General features: G+C 43.1%; 2 protein-coding genes across 2 annotated transcripts; both read left to right on the forward strand.

Moving 5' to 3' along the window:
- Positions 1 to 850: 850 nt before the first annotated feature.
- LOC129339648 (olfactory receptor 2D3-like) lies at positions 851 to 1792 on the forward strand. Its single transcript, XM_054994231.1, has one exon. It carries the CDS (start codon positions 851 to 853, stop codon positions 1790 to 1792), a length of 942 nt encoding a protein of 313 aa, XP_054850206.1.
- A 13202-nt stretch (positions 1793 to 14994) lies between these two features.
- LOC129339649 (olfactory receptor 1102-like) lies at positions 14995 to 15939 on the forward strand. Its single transcript, XM_054994232.1, has one exon. It carries the CDS (start codon positions 14995 to 14997, stop codon positions 15937 to 15939), a length of 945 nt encoding a protein of 314 aa, XP_054850207.1.
- The last annotated feature ends 4603 nt before the right edge of the window (positions 15940 to 20542 follow it).

Genomic DNA, 20542 nt, shown 5'->3' on the forward strand with positions numbered 1-20542 from the left:
CCTGCTGCCTGCTCAGGTCAGGTTTCTGGGAATGGTGCAGTAGGGACCTTGACCACACTTGGATGATGGCTGGAGGAGAGCCTGCTGGCCCCCATGAACAGCCAACCATGAACATGTTCGTGAACAGGGCCATGTTTGTGGTTGTTCATGAGTCCCTGTTCGTGGATGGCAACGAACAACAAACATCATGTTTGTTTGTTTTTCTGTTTGTGCCCATCTCTATTCCTAAGACACTGCATATCATATTAATTAATCAACATTGAATATATAAAAACAAATATTGTAGGATTCATTTTCTGCATGGCTTTATTGAGAATTTCCAGGAATAAAGGAGAACTTGGAATGCTTAATGCTGCGGGGCCATATCTAGATACCCAGAGAAGTTGCAGCTGGAAATATTGCCATTCAACAGAAGTTGGTAAGTCATATCTTGACCTCAGCTGAGGAAATGACAGAAAATCATACTGCCTCTCATAATCATGGAGATCCAAGTAAAGAGTATGACTCTTTTTTGGACAGATGTTAGTTGAGGTGGTTTTGTGTTTAGTTTCAGGATTTGAGTCCAACGGCACCTTAGAGACCAACAAGATTTTCAGAGTGTAAGCTTTCAAGAGTCAGACATTCTGAGAGTCAGGCTTTTTTATAATCACACTCTGAAAATCTGTTCCGCTGGACTCAAATCTTGCCCTTCTACTGCTGGCCAACAGAACTACCCACTTAAACTATCCTTGTGTTTGCTTGAGTTTGGTATGAACAAAACAATGTATTTTCTAAAAGAGTGACCCTATTCTCAAGGAATGCCACTTTCTCTCTCTGCTGCCCTTTTTTCTGCAGGCAAGAAGGCCTCATGATGGGTCCTGAGAACCTCACCTCTGTCAGAGAGTTCATCTTTGTGGGACTGTCGAACCACCGAAAGACTCAGGTTCTGCTCTTTGTGGTAATTCTTCTCACCTACTCACTGACTATCATAGGGAACCTGGCAGTCATCATGCTGGTACGCTTTGACTCCCGCCTCCAGACGCCCATGTACTACTTCCTCATGCACCTCTCAGGCCTGGAGATCTGTTATGTTACCAGCACGGAGCCACAGATGCTGGCTCACCTCCTGGCTGGAAATGGAGTCATCTCCTTTACCCGTTGTGCGGCCCAGATATTTGTTGCCTTGTCCTTGGGAACTGCTGAATGCTTTCTGCTGGGTGTGATGGCCTATGACCGCTACTTGGCCATTTGCCAGCCCCTGCTGTATGCTGTTGCCATGGACAGGTGGCGCCAAATGCAGCTTGCCTCAGCTTGCTGGGCAACGGGCTTCCTTTTTGGTGTGATATATGTGGGCTGCACCTTTCGCCACTCCTATTGTGGTCCCAACCATATCAACCACTTCATGTGTGAGTTGCCAGTAGTGTTAAAGCTTGCCTGTGATGACACCCACATCACTCAAGCCATTGTTTTTGTAATGGCAGGCCTGGTACTCCTGATTCCTATTTCTGTTGTTCTGACCTCCTATTCAGCCATTCTATTCTCTGTGTTACAAATACAGTCAGTCACTGGCTGGCGCAAAGCCTTCTCCACGTGTGCCTCACACCTCGTGGTAGTTACTGTGTTCTATGGAACTGTCATTTCTATGTACCTGATTCCCCGATCGAGCACATTCTCAGATCACAACAAACAAATTGCCATGTTTTATGTTTTGGTCACCCCTTTCCTCAACCCTGTCATTTATACCCTGAGGAACAAGGAAGTTCATGCGGCAGTGGCCAAAGTGCTGCGAAGAGGTAGATTTGAACAGAAGTGAGAGTTGACATCTTAACCAGAGGAGAACTGAACATCTGCAATGCCACACACAGCATGGAATGAGGAAGGAAGGAGGTAGAATGTTAATAGGATATAATGAATTGTAACATGTCACATGTTCGATAGCAGAGATATTTTCTCTGCTATCTAACATTATATATCATCAGTAGGTATCACATTGAAGCCAGACCTCTTCCCATGACACTCATATGGGAAGAGGTCTGGGTTCAATGTGATAGCTGCTGATTTAGAAGAACTTTCATTTCATATGGAATAGCGATCAAAAATGGGATCTACATTTGCAGTTTGAAGTGCAAAAGTACCAATGTCCAACAACATTGTCAGGGCCACTTGGCTTAGACCTTTCAGTGCCCCAGGAGCCACGTTCTTGGGCTGTTTTTTTAAAAAAAATCTTATCATTTATTTTTTCCAACAATGAAAACATAAGCAACAAAATCATAACAATATATAGTAAATAAAACTGGGGTAGATTTAAACTGATGGAATCTAAATACAATTAACTATACAGTAATAATACCAATTATACCATCTATGGAATAGGAAGTGCTCTAGCATAACAATTTATTTATATACAAGCATTATAGTTTTACAGAAGAAAGGGGTCCATTGGATAACTTTGCCTGGATATATATTCAAATCAGCCATATAATTTAATACTGGAAACCATGTTTCTAAAAAAACTAGACTGGTCATGTTCTGTATTTAGTTTTCGCTTCCTAGTCCGCTCTTACACCCTACAGAACAAAGAGGTCCATGATGCAGTGGTCACATGGGTGTAAAGATAGCACTTCGACAAGAAAGTGAATGTCAACATCTTCAATTGGAATAGAACCAAATTATTGTAGCTTGCCTGGCAGTGTGCACTTATTGAAGAGGAAATTGGGAAAGAAGCTGTAGAATCAGATGCAGTGAGAGAGTCATATTTTTTAATCCATTCCTTTAAAAAGTAAAAAAGAAGCTCCATAAGGAAAGGCCGGAGTTAGATCTTTGGAGAATTTGGGGAGGTATTTTGTATTATACAGAATAATTAAAATATGATATTCCCCCACCCATACTTTGAAGTGGTACAATCCACTCTATGATATCAAGCATGTAACATCTAGCTCTGCTTCCTCCTTAGTTTTTCCCTGCGTGTGGAGTGTTGGAGTCTAGTGGATGGATCGTGGACAGGATGTAGGAGACTTTTGGTGGCTCTCAGAAAGATGTTATTTTTCAACTTAACCCACCTCACAGGATTGTTATGAGGCCCAAATGAGATTGATAATGTGAAGTTCTCTACGTACATAAATGTGCTGCAGGCAGGAGCTGAATATTTTTTCTCAAATACTGTTAGTACTTCTTCATAATCTGTTAATATCTCTTTCCCTCTTGCTTACGTGCAATGATTTGGATAAGACAACAATCTTGTGAGCTACTTTTAGCGGAGCTGAAATTTCTCACCTGGTGTGAAGAATAAATAAAACTTTAAAGTGTGAGGCGGGGGGGTGAAGCTATTATTCCTTAATTCATTCAGAACACATTCAGTAGTTATTATTTTTTAACTCATTTGAAATGTCATCTGCAGAGGGAAGGATTTCAGTGCTACAACGGGACATGGCAGGTGAAGAGAGAATTAAATTTTGTGGGTATGTGCTGTCCTCTGCTAGAAAGGGATGAGTTTATATATAACCATAATGCATTCTTTATTACCAGTTTGCCATCATGCCAGACAATTCTATCATCTTTATTTTTAACGTGCTGCCTGAGGAAATGTTCTGAAGAATTCCAAAACTTGCATATTATTTTCTGCTCCACTTACATGCCCCACTTGGGCTTTATTCCAGTGATTTCACAAGCGACTTCTTCTTTCCCCTGCTTATCTCGGCACTAAACTAGATCTCCAAAAGACAGTGTTCCCCACCTCAGAATGTGATGTTCTAGAGAATGACTATAATGACTATGATTGTAATAATATGCAAATAGCATTTCTTCCAATCATGAATTTCTCATAGCATTACTGCTGGATTATGGTTACAATGATATACTCACTCATTTGGCAGTAAACACTATTGAATTTAATGAGACTAGCTTCTGGGCCCAGTGTCAAGGAGGTGAGGGGTGAGGTCAAGGTGACAGAAGACACAAGATAACTTGCTGGAATTAATAGCAACAACAACAACATTTGATTTATATACTGCCCTTCCGTACAACTTAACACCCACTCACGGCAGTTTACAAACGTATGTTATTATCCCCAGTTCTGAAAGAATTGTGACTGACCCAAGGTCACCCAGCTGGTTTCAAGTGGAGGAGTGGGGATTCAAACCCAGCTCTCCAGATTAGAGTGCCACCACTCGTAACCACTACACCAAACTGGCTCTCAGTTTTAAAAGGTCACAGCTTTATTGGTTTATGGCTTACAGAGCATTGGAGCTGCATAGGGCACAGATCCAAGCATGCTATGGAGGCAACTGTGGGATGAGAGTAAATGGGACTTCACATGGGCACACACCTGCCCAATCCGCACCCGATCTGGGAATGTCCCTGCCATGCCTCACCCCCCCCCCCCGCCCCCAAGATCCCTTAAGGGGAGCCTCAAATGTGGCTTGCAGGCCACATTTCCCCTTAAAGGGAACCATGTCCGATACAATATCTGATGCAAGAAAACAGTTAGCAAACCCAAAACCCAAGTGCATGTCACAGAAACTAAGACTACCAGCCAAAGAATATGACTCCATCCAGATTAACAGTTGTACACAGCCCCCAACCACCAGTAATGCAGAGAGGGATGGGTGAGAAGTTGAATAAGAGCCAAGTATTGAACAGGCCCAACCAGCTCTTAGAGGGAAGACTGCATTCTCCAGGTCCGCCGGCTGCAAAGCCCTCTCCCACGCAAATCCAGCCAGCTTGCTGCCTATTGGCTGGCCAGGTGTTTTGAAAAATGGGCTGTCCATGCAGCCCCAAGGAGTTTGCTGGAAGCCGTCGAGCTCGAGAATTAAAGATGGCTGCCATTCTCTGCACCCCTTCATCCCTGCAGGGTCCGGGGCTTCTGAACAAACATGCATAGCATTGGACTGTGTCCTATCATTCATTTCTCCTTGAAGGAAGGAATAAAGATATTTTTTAAAAAAATTAAAACATTAAAGATACTCTTCCTCTATTCTTCTCATTGCCAAGAAATTGCAAAACTGTTGGGAAAGTTCCATCATGGTACCCTAGTAAAGAGTTTGGCAGCCTATACCGTATGGCTTTCTTCCTTTTTTGCTTGAAAAGTTGAGAAACATTTTTCCATTTTACTAGGTTCAATGCTTCAGACGCCAGAGGCTGAAAGAACAACATTAATGATTTTCATGAAAAGCACCAAGGAAATCACAGGAATCCTTCTGGAGTAGAGCTACAGCCTTTATTTCAATCTTTCCCACTCAGCGGAAGAAGCGACTTAGCATTCTGTCATGTCTTCCAACACCGAGAATAGTCAACCAGGTGCACAAGATCGTTGTATAGGTCATCATCTTATTAACAGACTTTGATTGGAGGAAATGCCTGTTAAGATAGTTTGGGGGCCATCTTTTAGTGCAAGCAAAGGTTTTCATTCAAGAGGGCATAGGAGGACATCTGCTTGGAGTCTTTGCAGAGCTGCTGCCATTCTGAACAAAGAATTCTGATTGAGACGGAGTAAATAAAACTGGGGTAGATTTAAACTGATGGAATCTACATACAATTAACTATACAGTAATAATACCAATTATACCATCTATGGAATAGGAAGTGCTCTAGCATAACAATTTATTTATATACAAGCATTATAGTTTTACAGAAGAAAGGGGTCCATTGGATAACTTTGCCTGGATAGGCATTCCTGTTCCACTCCTTCCTTGGAAACATCTCAAGAAAAAAAATTGAACTCTTCAGGTCAGCAACTTGCCCTCCTGTGGCAAAAGTCAGTGAGCTGTCAGGTTGCAGACAGCTCATGGCAGTCCCATGAAGTTCAAACTCAAGGGTTTTCCATTGCCTTCATCTGCACAGCAGCCTCATCTTCTGAGGTTGCCTCCAATCCAAGTACCAACCCCTGCTTAGTTTTTGAACTCTGTCAAGGTCACAGTAGCCTGAGCTAATGGGGCTCATGTTTAAGACATGTCCAGCTCTGGAGTGTCTTCTTCCCCATCTTCAATCAAAGGGCTGAGGAAACTCTTGGATTAGTAACACCAGCCCCGGATCCAAAGGAAGACCACCACCCTTGCATTTGCAAGATTTGAATTCAGTAGCACCTTAAAGACCAATAAGATTTACAGGGTATACAGGGTATAAGCTTTCAAGAGTCAAAGCTATAGATACAAGTAGGAAAGGATACAAATAAGATATATCACATACAATTAAGAAAGGAGCTTTCAAAAGCTTATACCCTGTGAATCTTGATGGTCTTTAAGGTGTTCAAGAGCCAATGTCTGTATGATAAATTCCTATTTTTAGCAAACAATTTGACACAACGATTCCTTTACTTCCCCAGTATCATGCTGCATTTTCTAATAATGACCCCAATAGCCGTGTTGGGGTGATTTCCTCTTCTTATTTTAATTTCCTTTTCGCTAATTACAACGGATCCATCCTTTTGTCCAGTTTTAAATTTGAAATTGCTTCCCCCTTTCCATCTCTGTACCTCTTACTGCTACAATATCCCCTATGTGCCACTGTTTCTTTCAAACTGCAGTCCTGAGAACATTGGCCACACTTGGACTATCCCAGATTGTTTCTTTCAAACTGCAGTCCTCCATGGCCACACTTGGACTCTCCCAGATTGTTTCGGCCCCTACACATCAAGCAGGCCACATGCTGGATTTGATCTTTGGGATGGGGATAAGAGTGGTACTGGAAACAACTAAGTTGGTGCCATGGTCAGACCACGTGGTCCTGAAGGCTCGGCTGGATATCCCACCCAACCCCTGCAATGGCGGTGAGCTTATTTATGCTCATCCATGGAGACTTACGGATCCAATTGGTTTCCAGAATGCTCTGCGGGATCCGATGCTCCCTGGCAGTTCGTTGGATGAGCTAGTGGAAGACTGGTAAGGCCGTCTTTCCGAAGCCATCGATAAAATCGCCCCCATTGCCCTCTCCGCCCCCCAAACTAGCTCCCTAGTATACAGAGGAGCTATGACAGAAGAAGTAGGAATTGAGACGGCTAGAGCGAGTATGGCGGCGAACTCACAACAAAGAGGCAAGAACATCTTATAGGATGTTTATGAAAGCCTATGGGATGGCAGTGAAGGCTACAAAGAAAGAGTTCTATGCAGCCTCTATTGCATTAGCTAGCTCACGCCCAACAAAATTGTTTAATGTGGTTCGGTCCTTGGTCTCCTTATCAGGAGGGGACTGTCAAAATTTAAATTCGGATATTGGCTGTGAGGCTTTTGGGAGCTTTTTTGCTGATAAAATCTTGTCTCTCCGCCTTGATCTTCCAGCCACAGTTGATACAGTGTGCGAACTGGAGGCCCCTTAGCCGCCTTCTGGGATAACATTAGACCAATTCAGCCCACGCTCTGCGGATGAGATTGACAGGATCCTGTAAGCAGTTAGGCCTAACACATGCTCCTTGGACCCGTGCCCTTCGTGGCTGGTGAAGGCCAGTGTAGATGGGCTATGAGATGCCCTGGAGGCCATTGTCAACATGTCTCTGAGCTCTGGGATCTTTCCGGAAGCATTGAAGGAAGCTGTGGTTAGGCCTCTCCTGAAAAAAACATCTTTGGACCCTACTGACCCAGTCAGTTACTGCCCAGTTTTGAACCTCCCGTTTCTGGGTAAGGTGATTGAGCGGGTGGTGGTAGAGCAGCTGCAGGTCTTCCTGAATGATTCCTCATCCCTAGATCCTTTCCAGTCTGGCTTCTGACATGGGACGGAGACATTACTGGTCGCCCTTATGGCCGATCTCCGTAGACAGCTGGATCAAGGCGGGTAGGCGCTGCTGATATTGTTAGATCTATCAGCAGCATTCGACACGGTTGATCATGACCTGTTGATCCTTGCTAATGTGGGGTTTCGAGGGACGGCCTTGCAGTGGTTTGTCTTTTTTCTCCACGGGTGGGGACAGAGGGTGGCACTAGGGGAGAAATTGTCATCCCGCCACCCATTGGTGTGTTGTGTCCCTCAAGGGTCAATACTCTCCCCCTTGCTATTTAACATATATATGCACCCCCTCGCCCAGCTGGTATGGAGTTTCGGACTTGGGTGCCATCAATATACAGATGACACCCAATTGTACCTGATGATGGCTGGCCGGCCTAACTCTTCCCCAGATGTCCTGGAACATGCCTTTGAAGCTGTGACTGGATGGTTGAAGCAGAATCGGCTGACACTAAATCCCTTGGAGGTCCTGCATGTGGGTCTAGGGTCCATGGGTGTGGGACTCCGGCTCCTCACTCTCAATGGAGCGCCACTGATGCCAGTGTTGAGAGTGAGGAGTCTGGGGGTGGTCCTGGATGCTTCCCTGTCTATGGAGGCATGGGTCGCAGTGATCCTCATTTTTCTACCTAAGACAGGCTCAATAACTTGTCCCTTAGTTATCGACCCATGGTCACCTGCAGATTAGACTAATGTAACTTGCTCTACACAGGGCTTCCCTTTGGCTTGATCCAGAAACTGCAGCTGGTTCAGAATACCGCTGCAAGAGTGGTTACCAGAGCTCCAGTCATGGCACATATAACACCCATCCTCTGTCAACTGCACTGGTTACCAGCTGAGTACCGGGTCCAGTTCAAGGTTCTGGTGTTGACCTACAAAGCCCTATGCAGACTGGGCCCAGCATACCTTCAGGACCGCCTCTCCCCATATGTTCCCCGGAGGTCACTTCGATCAGCTAATAAGCAGTTGCTGATGGTCCATGGCCCCAAGGAGGTTTGTCTGGCCTCTACCAGAGCCAGAGCCTTTTCGGTCCTGGCTCCAACCTGGTGGAACTCTCTGTCTGAGGAAACTAGGGCCCGGCAGGATTTGTTATCTTTCCGCCGGGCCTGCAAGATGGAGATGTTCTGCCAGGCATTTGGTGGGGGCTAGGCTGTCCTCTTGCTGGCCATACCACTGAGGACCGTCCACCACCCATGCAGGAGCTCATAAGTGTAGCGCAGGGCATGATGTACGAGCCAAGCTCTGTGCCTAACGTACTGTATTTTAATATTTACTCCACCAATCGAGAAATTTTATTGTATATGAAATAGTTTTTTACTGTTTATTTATAATATTTTTATTGTTTTTAAACTGAATGTTTAAAAGTGTGTGTGCTTCAGTACTTCTTCCGAATCTGGAAATATCTCGTTTGCCCTTGTTTATATAAGATGACTCTCTTGTGAGCCTCTATTGGCAGAACTGTAATTTCTCAGCCTATGGGAAGAATGAATTTAACAGTATTATTTAGGGAGGGAGGAAACCAAGGAGAGATTACTCCTGAATTCATTCAGAACGTGTTCAGTAGTTCTTATTTCTTAATTCATTTGAAATTCCATCTACAGAGGGAAGGATGTCAATGCCGTAAGAGGTCGCAGCTGATAAACTGGTGCTCACGTTTTGTGTGGAAGTGCTGCCCTCTGCTGCATTTAGATGAGTTTTCATATAACAACAATACATTCTTCAGCAGTGTGCCATCAAACCAGATAATTCTGGAATCTTACCCGAGTCTCTCTTTTTAATATACTGCCCAAGGAAGAGTTCTGTAGAATTCAGAAATATGTCTTTTGTTTATGGTGACCCACTTTTGGTTTATTCCAGTAATTTAAAAAGTTTTATCTTCTTCCCCCAACATATCTTGGAACCAAATTGGATATGTGATCACCAAAAGGAAGTTTTTTCTCCTTAGAAGATCATATTCTATAGAATGGCTCTGGTATCTGACTATGGTTGTAATGATATGCAACAAACTTTTTTTGCCAGTCATGGAGTTCTCCTAGAAATACTGTCCATCATTCTCATCTCTTTGGGGGAAGGTATAACGATAAAATAAATACATACTTAAAACATTAAAGATATTCTTCCTCTTTTCTTCTCATTGACCAAGAAATAATGTATACTAAGCAGGGCCAGATCGAGGGGGGGGGGGCAGGAAGGGTAGTCTGCCCCCGGCACCGCCTGGGAGGGGGCACTGGGAGCAGCTGCTAGCTGCCAGAGCATGCAGGCAGCAGCGTGGGCAGCCTCGCAGCCCCCGTGCTGCCTTTCGCCTGCCCTGCGGGACAGGGGGCGGCTGGCTTGCTGTGCACCCCCTGTCCTGCAGGGCAGGCAAAGGGCAGCATAGCCTCCTACACCATTCATCTGCCCTGCAGGACAGGGGGCACAAGCCGGCCGCCACCTGTCCTGTGTGAGGCCGCCCACACCATTCACCTGTGGGGAGGAGAATGGCACGGGCGGCTTCCCAGCCCCATATGCTGCCTCCGCCGCCCTGCATGATGACGTCACCAAAATGATGTCATCACTCAGCGCTGGGAACACATGTGCAAGGTTGGACTAGGGTTGCCCCAGGTGCCAGCAACCCTAAATCTGGCCCTGATACCAAGTAACGAATTTAGCAGCCTACACTGCATAGTATTCTTCCCTTGTTGAAAAGTTGGAATACATTTTTCCATTTTACTAGGTTCAATGCTTTAGACTCAGGAGGCTGAAAGAACAATAAACATTAATGATTCTCATAAAAAGCACCAAGGGGGTGACTGAAATCCTTCTGGAGTACAGCCACAACCTTTATTACCTTACTGAAACTATCAGTCTTTCCCTTTCAGAGGGAGAAGAAACTCAGCATGCGGTCATGTCTTCTAACATTGAGAAGAGTCAGGCAGCTGCAGAAGCAAAGTAGTATTAGTCACCATCTCCTTAGAAGTCTTCGGCTGGAGGAGAGACTATGAAGGTAGCTTGGGAACCATCTTTTAGTGCAAGCAAAGGTTTTGAGACAAAAGGGCATGGGAGGCTTTGCAGAGCTGCTGCCATTCCAAATAGAGAATCCTTATTGGGAATAGTCCATTTGTCAGACTAAAGCAACTACAAATCTAAGAAAAGGTGCTCTTTAGAAAGACTGAGCATCATGATCTCCTTCTGGACTCCTAATGGAAATTCTAACGTCCAGCAATAGGAAATCAGCAAAAAAAAAAAAAGCCATATAATTTTGGGGGTATGTGTGTTGGCCCTAAGCTTTCATTATTTTTTGAGTATCGTGTTTTACATCAGGGAAATCCTAGATGTTTTCTCCTCTCATACTGGGGAAACCAGTAACCAATAAGCTTTAGACAACCAAGATCCTGAACGGAGAAAATTTTCAAAACAGGATGGAGAAACTCTCCTCCTCTAGCTCCAACATATGAGGGGCATAGATTTCAGTTAATGTCACATACTACCTGAAGAAATTCCTTATCCCTTTTCAACTTCTTGCTGCTGGACACTCATCTAGTTTTTGTACATCCTAAGAAAAGTTGGCGCCACGAAAGACTCCCTTTTTGCAGAACACCCAGGATCAGCAAGAGGGTAAGGTACTGCGCAGTTTGGAATCCAGATTATTTTGGGGTAGGGGAAGATTTCCTTAGGAAGTGAATGGATACTTCTGGTCGAGGACAAAACATCTTTCCCCGGTTCTCACTTAACTTGCTCACATAATGGATGCTTTCTACGTTGAAATTTTACCAAATTCTCTGACTGCTGAATGCAAAATATATGATTTGCTTTTCTATCTTTTTCCATTGTCCTTTTAGAAACATCCGAAGAACTCATATTTCAGTGCTGGCAACCTTCAATGAAATGTAGCCTTTTATATAATCTCTATTTCCTCTCCCTCTCTCTGTATCATTTGTTGTAAATATTTAGATGGCTCAAAATTATCTGTATGTCCAGTCCACTAATATTGGGTTAGGTTTTACCAAATGTCTCCTTCCAGGGACCCAGAACTGCATATATGGCTCTCTTCCCCTTGTATCTGCACAACAATCATGCGAGGTAGGCTAAACTGTGAGTTATTCATGGCTCAAGGTCACCCAAACAGCCTCTCTCTAGGCTTTGTCTCATTCTCTAACTTCTAGACCACATAGGCTGTTTTTTTAGCCACAAATCTGTGGTTTGGGGCTGGTTTAATTCATTTACTGAATGATGCACAATGTTATCCTTAGCAGAGTTAACCATTCTAAGGGCCAAGCTACACATGACGAATGACACTTGAATGGCAAGTGTATTTCTCCCTGTTCACTTGCCCTCCACTCAATCCACTTGCCGTTCAAGTGTCATTCATCATGTGTAGCTTGGCCCTCAGTCTATGGAAATCAATAACCTTAAAAGGGTATAAATGTTTTTAGGATTACACAGTCAATGCAAATCAGTCTCTGTAATGAGACTATTAAATAGAATCCAGGGCTCTTAGCCTTGTATAATCTAAGAAGGACAAAAATAGATACACTTACTGCCCAAATAACTTCCTCAGTATAGCAAAGGACACATTTCATTCCAGCTCAACGGAACAAAATTTGATAACTTCCACCAACACCAAAGAGAACCATTTATGTCATACGTCATCCATTGTACTAGCTTTATACTCAGAACATTTGGAGGAGGGAGCAGGTGAACATTTTAATGATCATTTGGGTGAAATACAGCTTACATAGTTATATCTCTTTAGCAGAAGGGACGTTGTTTTTTTTTAAGTGAAAGCTGGACATTCAATACAGGTTTCAAGAAAACCCTGAATAGGGAAGCCCCTAGAGATCTCCCCCATCTAAGTGTCTAAGGTGATTTTCTTGGTTTAAAACAATGTATCTTGCAGCAAAAGTATCCCTGTTCCACCGTTTCCTTGCAAACATCTCAGGAAAAAAAATCTGGGAACTCTTCAGACCAGCCATTTCAGGCAACCGATGACAGCCCCATGAAGTTCCACCTCGTGGGTTTTCAAAGAAAGAGAAGAGCAGAGGTTTTTTCTGCCATCCTCTGCACAGCAGTCCTGATCTTCTGAGGTTGTCTCCCATCCAAGTACCACCCCCTGCTTAGCTGCGGAGCTCTGTCAAGATCAGACTAGTTTGGGCTGTTAGGGCTGTTAGGGTAGATATATCTACCTCTGGAGATGTCTTTAAACATGGGATGTCAGAGTTTGTCTTTCTCTATCCTTAATAAAAGGGCTGAGGGAATTAGCATTTTAATGTCAACTGGTCTGGATCCCTAAAATAACCACCACATTTATATAAGGAACATTCGAATCCAGTAACGCCTCGAAGACAAATTTTCTGGGTATAAGAATCAGACACCGGTAGGAAAAGAGCTTTGTCTCTCGAAAGCTTGTACTTAGTAAATCTCCCCCCCCCCCCCCCATCTTTATAGTGCTCAAGAGCAGACATGTTCAGCTTCAGGTCTCATACTTGGCCACGGATTCGACACAATGGTCACTTCACTCCCCCTATATCATGTTGCATTGTTTAATAACTGCCTCTGATAGTTGTGCCAGTGGATATTTCCTCTTCTTTCTTATTTGCTTTTCTACAATTCCAACTGATCCAGCCTTCTCTCTTGCTTTAAATTTTCCCTCTCTCTACCTCCTTATGCTACAACTTCTCCACTGGTCCATTCACGCTGCAGTCCTAAGAATATTGTCCAGAAAGGAATCGCCTTGCATGAAAAAAGGTTTTTATTGCTAAGGACTGCTCTCTTAATCTACTTTGCACTTGAATTTCATCCAACGCCTCTCCATTTTTCTTCCCTTTTAAGCAATTCTCACCCTCCCTCTCCATTCAGCTAATTCTCCTCTTTTATTCCACCCTAATTGCCTCTCCAAATCTTAACATTTTTGCTTCCTTAAACACACATTAAATACTCACACAGTTTCCTTATGAAGATACAAAGAGTAATGCTTACCACATCACTGTAGTGGCTGTGCAAAGGATGGCTGATGTTAATCAGGGCGAAGCTACAAGTGACGAATGACACTTGAACGGCAAGTGTATTTCTCCCGGTTCACTTGCGCTTCACTCAATCCACTTGCCGTTCAAGTGTCATTCGTCACTTGTAGCTTGGCCCTCAGACTTTAGTGAAACATACCAATAAACTACATCACAACTCAGGCCATTTCCTTACACATCTAGCACCTCTTCTTTACAAGACGGGAAAGCAGATCTTTCTGGTGTCTTCCGATAGAAACCTACCAGGAGAGCAGGGCTTCAGTCAACTGGGTTTAGCTCCTCTGAGAACAGACTGTTAAGTTAAACCACAGCTTCCCTATATGGTCAAAATCTCAACCATGGATGACCCAAGACTACTGCTGATCCTGTTACAGATGCAAAGGGTTATGGAGAAAATGTGGACTCTGCAATGATAATGCAGAACATTTTCAAACTTGATAGTCCAAGGAGAAAACCTTTAAATTGTCATCAGGTAAATGATTATTGACAAGTAGGGTAGAATGGCTTCCTACTGCATGGATGGAGCTTGTTATTTATCCTGACTGATGGGCTGATACAAGGTTTATTCCAGCCATTCCTACTCATGTCAGAAGAAGGGAGGTCTGACTCTAAAATTTACACTCTTGAAAATCTTGTTGGTCTCTAAGGTGCCACTGGACTAAAATCCTGCTGTTCTACTGCAGACCAGCAAGGATAACCGCCTAAAACTGTTCCTGGAAACAAAGCATTTGGATGGATCCAAGGATTCTCTAAGGAAGCCTCCTCTAGCTTAAGTGGTTGTTTTTTCAACAGATATGTCACTTAATTTTGAGGAATGATGGTTGTTGTGGATTTTCCGGGCTGTATTGCCGTGGTCTTGGCATTGTAGTTCCTGATGTTTCGCCAGCAGCTGTGACTGGCATCTTCAGAGGTGTAGCACAGAAAGACAGGGATCTCTCAGTGTCAAACCCGTGCTACACCTCTGAAGATGCCAATCACAGCTGCTGGCGAAACATCAGGAACTACAATGCCAAGACCACGGCAATACAGCCCGGAAAATCCACAACAACCATCGTTCTCCGTCCGTGAAAGCCTTCAACAATATAATTTTGAGGAAGTTTTCTTAGACAGGTGGAAGACCTCTAATTTAAGCCCAAAGGAAAGGAGGGGTCTAAATAAATAAATGGACTAATAATGGAATAAACTTTGCTCAGTGGATTGGTAGGATTCAGGGATAGGACCCATCCCTTTGTGTAGTTTAGGGTTTTCTAAATGAAGAGAATGTCATCATCTATCATTTTTGCCATTTCTTTTCAAGCAGGAGAACAAAATGGGTGTTGGGAACCTCACATCTGTCACGGAGTTCATCTTGGAGGGCCTGACTATCCATCGTAAGACACAGATTCTTCTCTTTGTGATAATCCTCATAGTTTACGTCCTTACACTTATGGGAAACCTGATAATTATTATGTTGGTGCAGGCCGATTCCAGCCTCCAGACTCCCATGTACTTCTTCCTCACAAATCTCTCGAGCCTTGAGATCTGCTATGTCGCCATCATGCAACCTCAGATACTGGCTCACCTCATATCTGGAAATGGAATCATCTCCTACACCCGCTGTGTGGTCCAGATATTTGTTGTATTGACTTTGGGCACAGTGGAATGCTTTCTGTTGGGCATTATGGCCTATGACCGGTACTTGGCCATCTTCCATCCCCTGATGTATGCCATCAACATGAGTAGGTTGCGTCAGTTGCAGCTTGCCTCCACTTGCTGGGCAATAGGTCTCCTTTTTGGCATGATATATGTGTGCTGCACCTTTCGTCATTTCTATTGTGGCCCCAACCACATCAATCACTTCATGTGTGAGATGCCAGTGGTGTTAAAACTTGCCTGTGATGACACGCACATCACCGAAGCTATCGTTTTTGTAATGGCAGCCCTCGTTCTCCTGGTTCCTGTTTTTGTTATCCTAACTTCCTATGGCCTCATTCTGTACTCTGTGTTACAAATCAAGTCTGCTGCTGGACGTCGCAAAGCCTTCTCCACATGCGCTGCCCACCTGGTGGTTGTTACTGTGTTCTATGGAACTGTCATTTCTATGTACATGATTCCTCGTTCAAGTGCATCTTCCAATCGTGACAAGAAAATTGCTGTTTTTTATGTGGTGGTAGCCCCTCTGCTCAACCCAGTCATTTACACCCTGAGGAACAAGGATGTCCATAGGGCAGCAGCAAAAGTCCTGCGACGACAAGGAGTTAAGCACGATAGTTGAGTTGTGACATCTTCCTACAATGCTCCTGATGTTGCCAAATGTCTGCCAGTTGCTAAATGTGAATACTTGGCAAAAATGGGTTGAGTATTGAGTTCTGACATGGAAGAGAGTGTTTTGACTAAGCCTCAGTTCTCATCCATGGACTCTGGAAATGGCATTTTCTCTTAGCCTAATCAATCTAATCTATGTTAGTGGCCAGTGTGACTGAGAAAACACTGCAATCAATCGACATACTTTTGTCTGTTCCATCAATTGTGTTTTAATGGGATAAGCTGTAGCAAAACTGGGATAAACAGTAGCAAAAAAAAAGCAGTAGCCAAAAAATATGACCACATAGGAAAACAGAAGCAAAAACAAACACAAAAAATGAATTCGGTTCCATGGAAGGATTGACCAGCAGTGATTGCCCATTGCTTGTCCTTTTTCTTTCTTTACAATGCTGACCTTTGCTCCCTTTTGATGCCCTAGTTTGGATATAATTGATGGATTTTTTGGTCAAAGGTTCCTCTTTCTACACAATATTAAAACAATACCGTTTTATTCCAGGCTGCCATTTTTTAAAAACCTGTGTATTAATGCTGTATTATAAGCAATTTCCAGTATCGTAAGAGGTGTAAGATAATCACATTTTTTGAGATAGACTCCTTAAGTGGATGCTGAAAGAAGGAAAGTAGCGAATAAATCAACGAGACAGCAACAGAAGGGAATTTGAGGAAGACTGTGATCAGAATGAAGTGGGGAGGGGGGCTTGAGGACAGCAAAGGAGGGGTTTTCTTTCTTAACAGTCCTTAAAGTAAGGTAGTTTGATTCCATTTGAGCTGGGTATTGCTATTTCTTATAACTGTAATTATCAACTGAAAACAAATAAGATTCAAAATCACTTTACTGGAAAGCATATGTGACAGAGTAATCAAATATGCCATAGAGAATGATGCACATCTCATCTTCCCAATTTCCCATAAAATGAGGTGAGAAGCAACCTGAAGCTCAGCATGGGAGGTTATTGCTGCAACATTAGAGAATTTCCAGCTGGAACAGCATTAAGTCTGTTTCCTACCTAACATACGTACACGTTTTGGAGTCATGGAATTCTCTTAGACTTGTTGTCTGATAATGGTTGGAATGTGATGCTGATTTCTTGGGTGTAAGTACCATTGAACTAAGAGGCAGTTGCTTCTGAGTAAAACATTTATAGGATTTGCTTGTGGAGCACCTTGTTTTTGTATTCAGGATGGAATAAAGATTCAATAAAATATTAAAGATCCTGTTTCTCTGTTATTCTCACCAAAAATGGGAAAAGTTTTAGAATACATGAATTATGGAAACAAAGAAAAGTGTTCAGCAAGCTACAGTATATGTTTTTTCTTCCTTTCAAGGCTCTTTGTTGAAAAGTTGAAGTATATTTTCCGCAAGGCAAAAAGACAGGGGGAATGGTCCCAAACTCCAAGACAAAGGCACACTAAGGACACGCCAAAAGACCGCTGCTGCAATCCAAAGCTTTATTCATAAATGCTGAGGGTCAAATCAAAAGGACAGGGGAGCGCCCACTCTCTCCGGCTGCTCCCGGCAGGAGATTGGCAACGGGTTTGCCTGGCTAAATTGTCCCGTTTCGCAAGGCTCACAGCTTCATCAAAAGCCACAAATAAATTCTTGGTGTAAATCGTATTTCCTTTACTGCAAGATAACCTGCTGGACAAGAATCAAGTTTCTTCTTAGTTTTAGTTAAACAAAATTTCCTCTCTACTTTTGGCGTGTCCTTAGTGTGCCTTGGTCTTTTGGCGTGTCCTCAGTGTGCCTTTGTCTTGAAGTATATTTTCCCCCAACATGTGAGACAAAATAACTAAGACCCAGGAGGATCAGTAACAATTCTTTAGTAATGATCAAGAAAGCATTCTAAAGGGATCAGAGTAATCTTCATGGAGTAGTTCTTCATTGTTTATTATTTACACTGAATCTTTCACAGCTCAGACAGAGAGGAGTCAGCAAGCAGTAAAGTCTTCTAGCTATTGCAAAGATCTTAGGTAAGAGGACATGGAAGTACTTTCAAAGATACTTCAGGGCTACATGGAAAATTGCTTTGGAGCTTCTATCCCATCCCTAAAGCATGAACTTGGAGCACTGGGGGTAATGATTTCCTACCAATTTTTTCAAATGGAGATACCCAGCAACAGTAATCTAGGAAGTAGTAACATATATTATCCATATATTTATTTGCGTATGTGTGCCCAAGGTCGTAATTATATTTTGACCAGCTGGTATTTTACCAGCTGATAAACTCTAGTTACATTTGGATCCCAAAGAGACTAGCCACAAGGCATTAGCCAACCTTGACTCTGTCAAGGGCATACATTTCAAAGCAGAACGAAGAAACTTTCCGCTTGGTATCCCCATATGAGATGTGATGGAAGCTTTTCCTTTGCGTAATGGAGTGTCCAGTGAACTTTATAATTTTCCAGCCTTGTACATTAGAAAGGCGACTGGCTCTCATCTGGTTATGCACAACATATGGCATAACATTTTTCTTTCTTTCTTTCTTTCTTTCTTTCTTTCTTTCTTTCTTTCTTTCTTTCTTTCTTTCTTTCTTTCTTTCTTTCTTTCTTTCTTTCTTTCTTTCTTTCTTTCTTTCTTTCTGAGCATTTCCTGCATTGCGCAGGGGTTTGGACTAGATGACCTGGAGGTACCTTCCAATCCTATGATTCTATGATTCTAGGCCAGCAGTTATTGGCCACCTGATGCTCATATTAATTTCTGTATGTATGTATGTATGTATGTATGTATGTATGTATGTATGTATGTTCCATCATACTGTAGCACATCCTGTAGGAGCTGCTGTAGTACAGTGGTTAAGTGATTTGGCTGCAAATCAGCACTCTGCTGGTTCAAATCCCACTACTGCCTTGAGCTCAGTAGGTGGCCTTGGGTAAGCCACTCCTCTCAGCCCCAACTCCCCAGCTATATTGTGGGGATAATAACAACACTAACTTGTTCACCGCTCTGGGAGAAGCACTAATCTGTCTAGAAGAGTGGTATATAAGCGCTATTATTATTATTATTATTATTAGTAGTAGTAGTAGTAGTAACAGCAGCAGCAGCAGCAGCAGCAGTAGTAAGTCACAAATGATGTATGGCAACCCCAGAAATGGGCTTTCAGTGCAAGTGAGATGATTTGCCAATGCCTTCCTCTGCAGAGTCTTCCTTGGTGATTCTCAATTCAAATACTGACCCTGCTTCCGGGATCTGACAAAATCAGACTATACTATGCAGCATTCCCTTCAAACATATATTAATAACATTAATATATATGCCATTGTGCCTGCAATACTCAGGGGGCGACTAGGTGTACATATGGCAGAACAGCCCTGGCTTTGTTAAGATACATTTCTAATACTGAAAGCAGTCTGTGTCAAATTGCCCCCAGTCCCAATCCACGATCTACTCCCACATTTTTAAAACACACAAAACTCAAGCAATAGGTACCACTCCTCTTGGTAGGTGCTTTGCCAGGAGAAAGTCTCTCCACTTGGAAGTCTTCTCCTTATAGACTTCTCTTCAATGGAGTGTTTAATCCTTACCTGGCAACCACCTGATTTTTCTGGACGGTTGACGCTCATAGTCCAACTCCCCCAGTGGCCATGAGTGATCATTTTCTTGACAAAAATTGAATCACTGTTGGTACACTGATGGAATGGCACATGACATGTAGTTCTGTGAGCATTTTAAAGATGCAGTTACATATGACGGTCATGAGGATGCAAGACGTTGGGGGAGATCAGAGTCTGTAGAGGGTGAAGAGGTAGATGGAGATTTAAGGAATGTAGGAGGAGAATAACATTGCAGAAAAGCTTTTTAACCTCACCTGCATATATATGCTGCTAGGGCTGGATTATCAAGGGGGGTGAAGGACACGCAAAATTCCAGGATCCCAAATCACTCAGGGACCAGGACAAGACATCCAGTTGTTGATAGTAGCAGCATATTTGTTCTAATCAAGCATTTCGTGAACGTTCTTCCTTCTGGGGGGAGGACAGAAGGAATCTTTGTTTGGGGGCCTGTTGTTGCTCTTTCCAGCCCTCCTTGCAACTGGTGATTTTTGTGGAGTAAATGGTATGAGGGAAGAGTTCAAAAACACATTTCTCCACTCGGTTTTCTCCCCAACAAAATTGCAGCCCCTGAAGCTGCACTTTATCAAAGAAGAAAATATCCTTTAACATGATTAGGGCTGTTACTGCCGTACAACAAGACACATTGGCTGGCATGTTCAGGAAGAAATATATGCAGGAATTCTATACAGAATCAATACCTAACCATGGTTTGTTATCTTTAACCATGGTTGAACATTATGATTACAGATTGCAGGCAAAGCAGGAAACACAAGCATGCATTGAAGTAAGTGTCCAACCAACATTTAATTTAACCAGACTTATATATTTAGTAAACCATGGCTAGGGTAGTTTCTCCATGCAGGAGATTGAAGAAGAACATCTTGCTAGTGCTTGAATGGAGAACATAATGGTGGCTCACTTTGGTGCATTTGTTTACAATTCACCCCAGTGTTCCTGGGAGCAAACCATAGCTAGTTTTAGATTTGTTCTATGCCCAGGGA

Source organism: Eublepharis macularius, chromosome 12 (assembly GCF_028583425.1).
Source record: "Eublepharis macularius isolate TG4126 chromosome 12, MPM_Emac_v1.0, whole genome shotgun sequence".
NCBI lineage: Eukaryota > Metazoa > Chordata > Lepidosauria > Squamata > Eublepharidae > Eublepharis > Eublepharis macularius.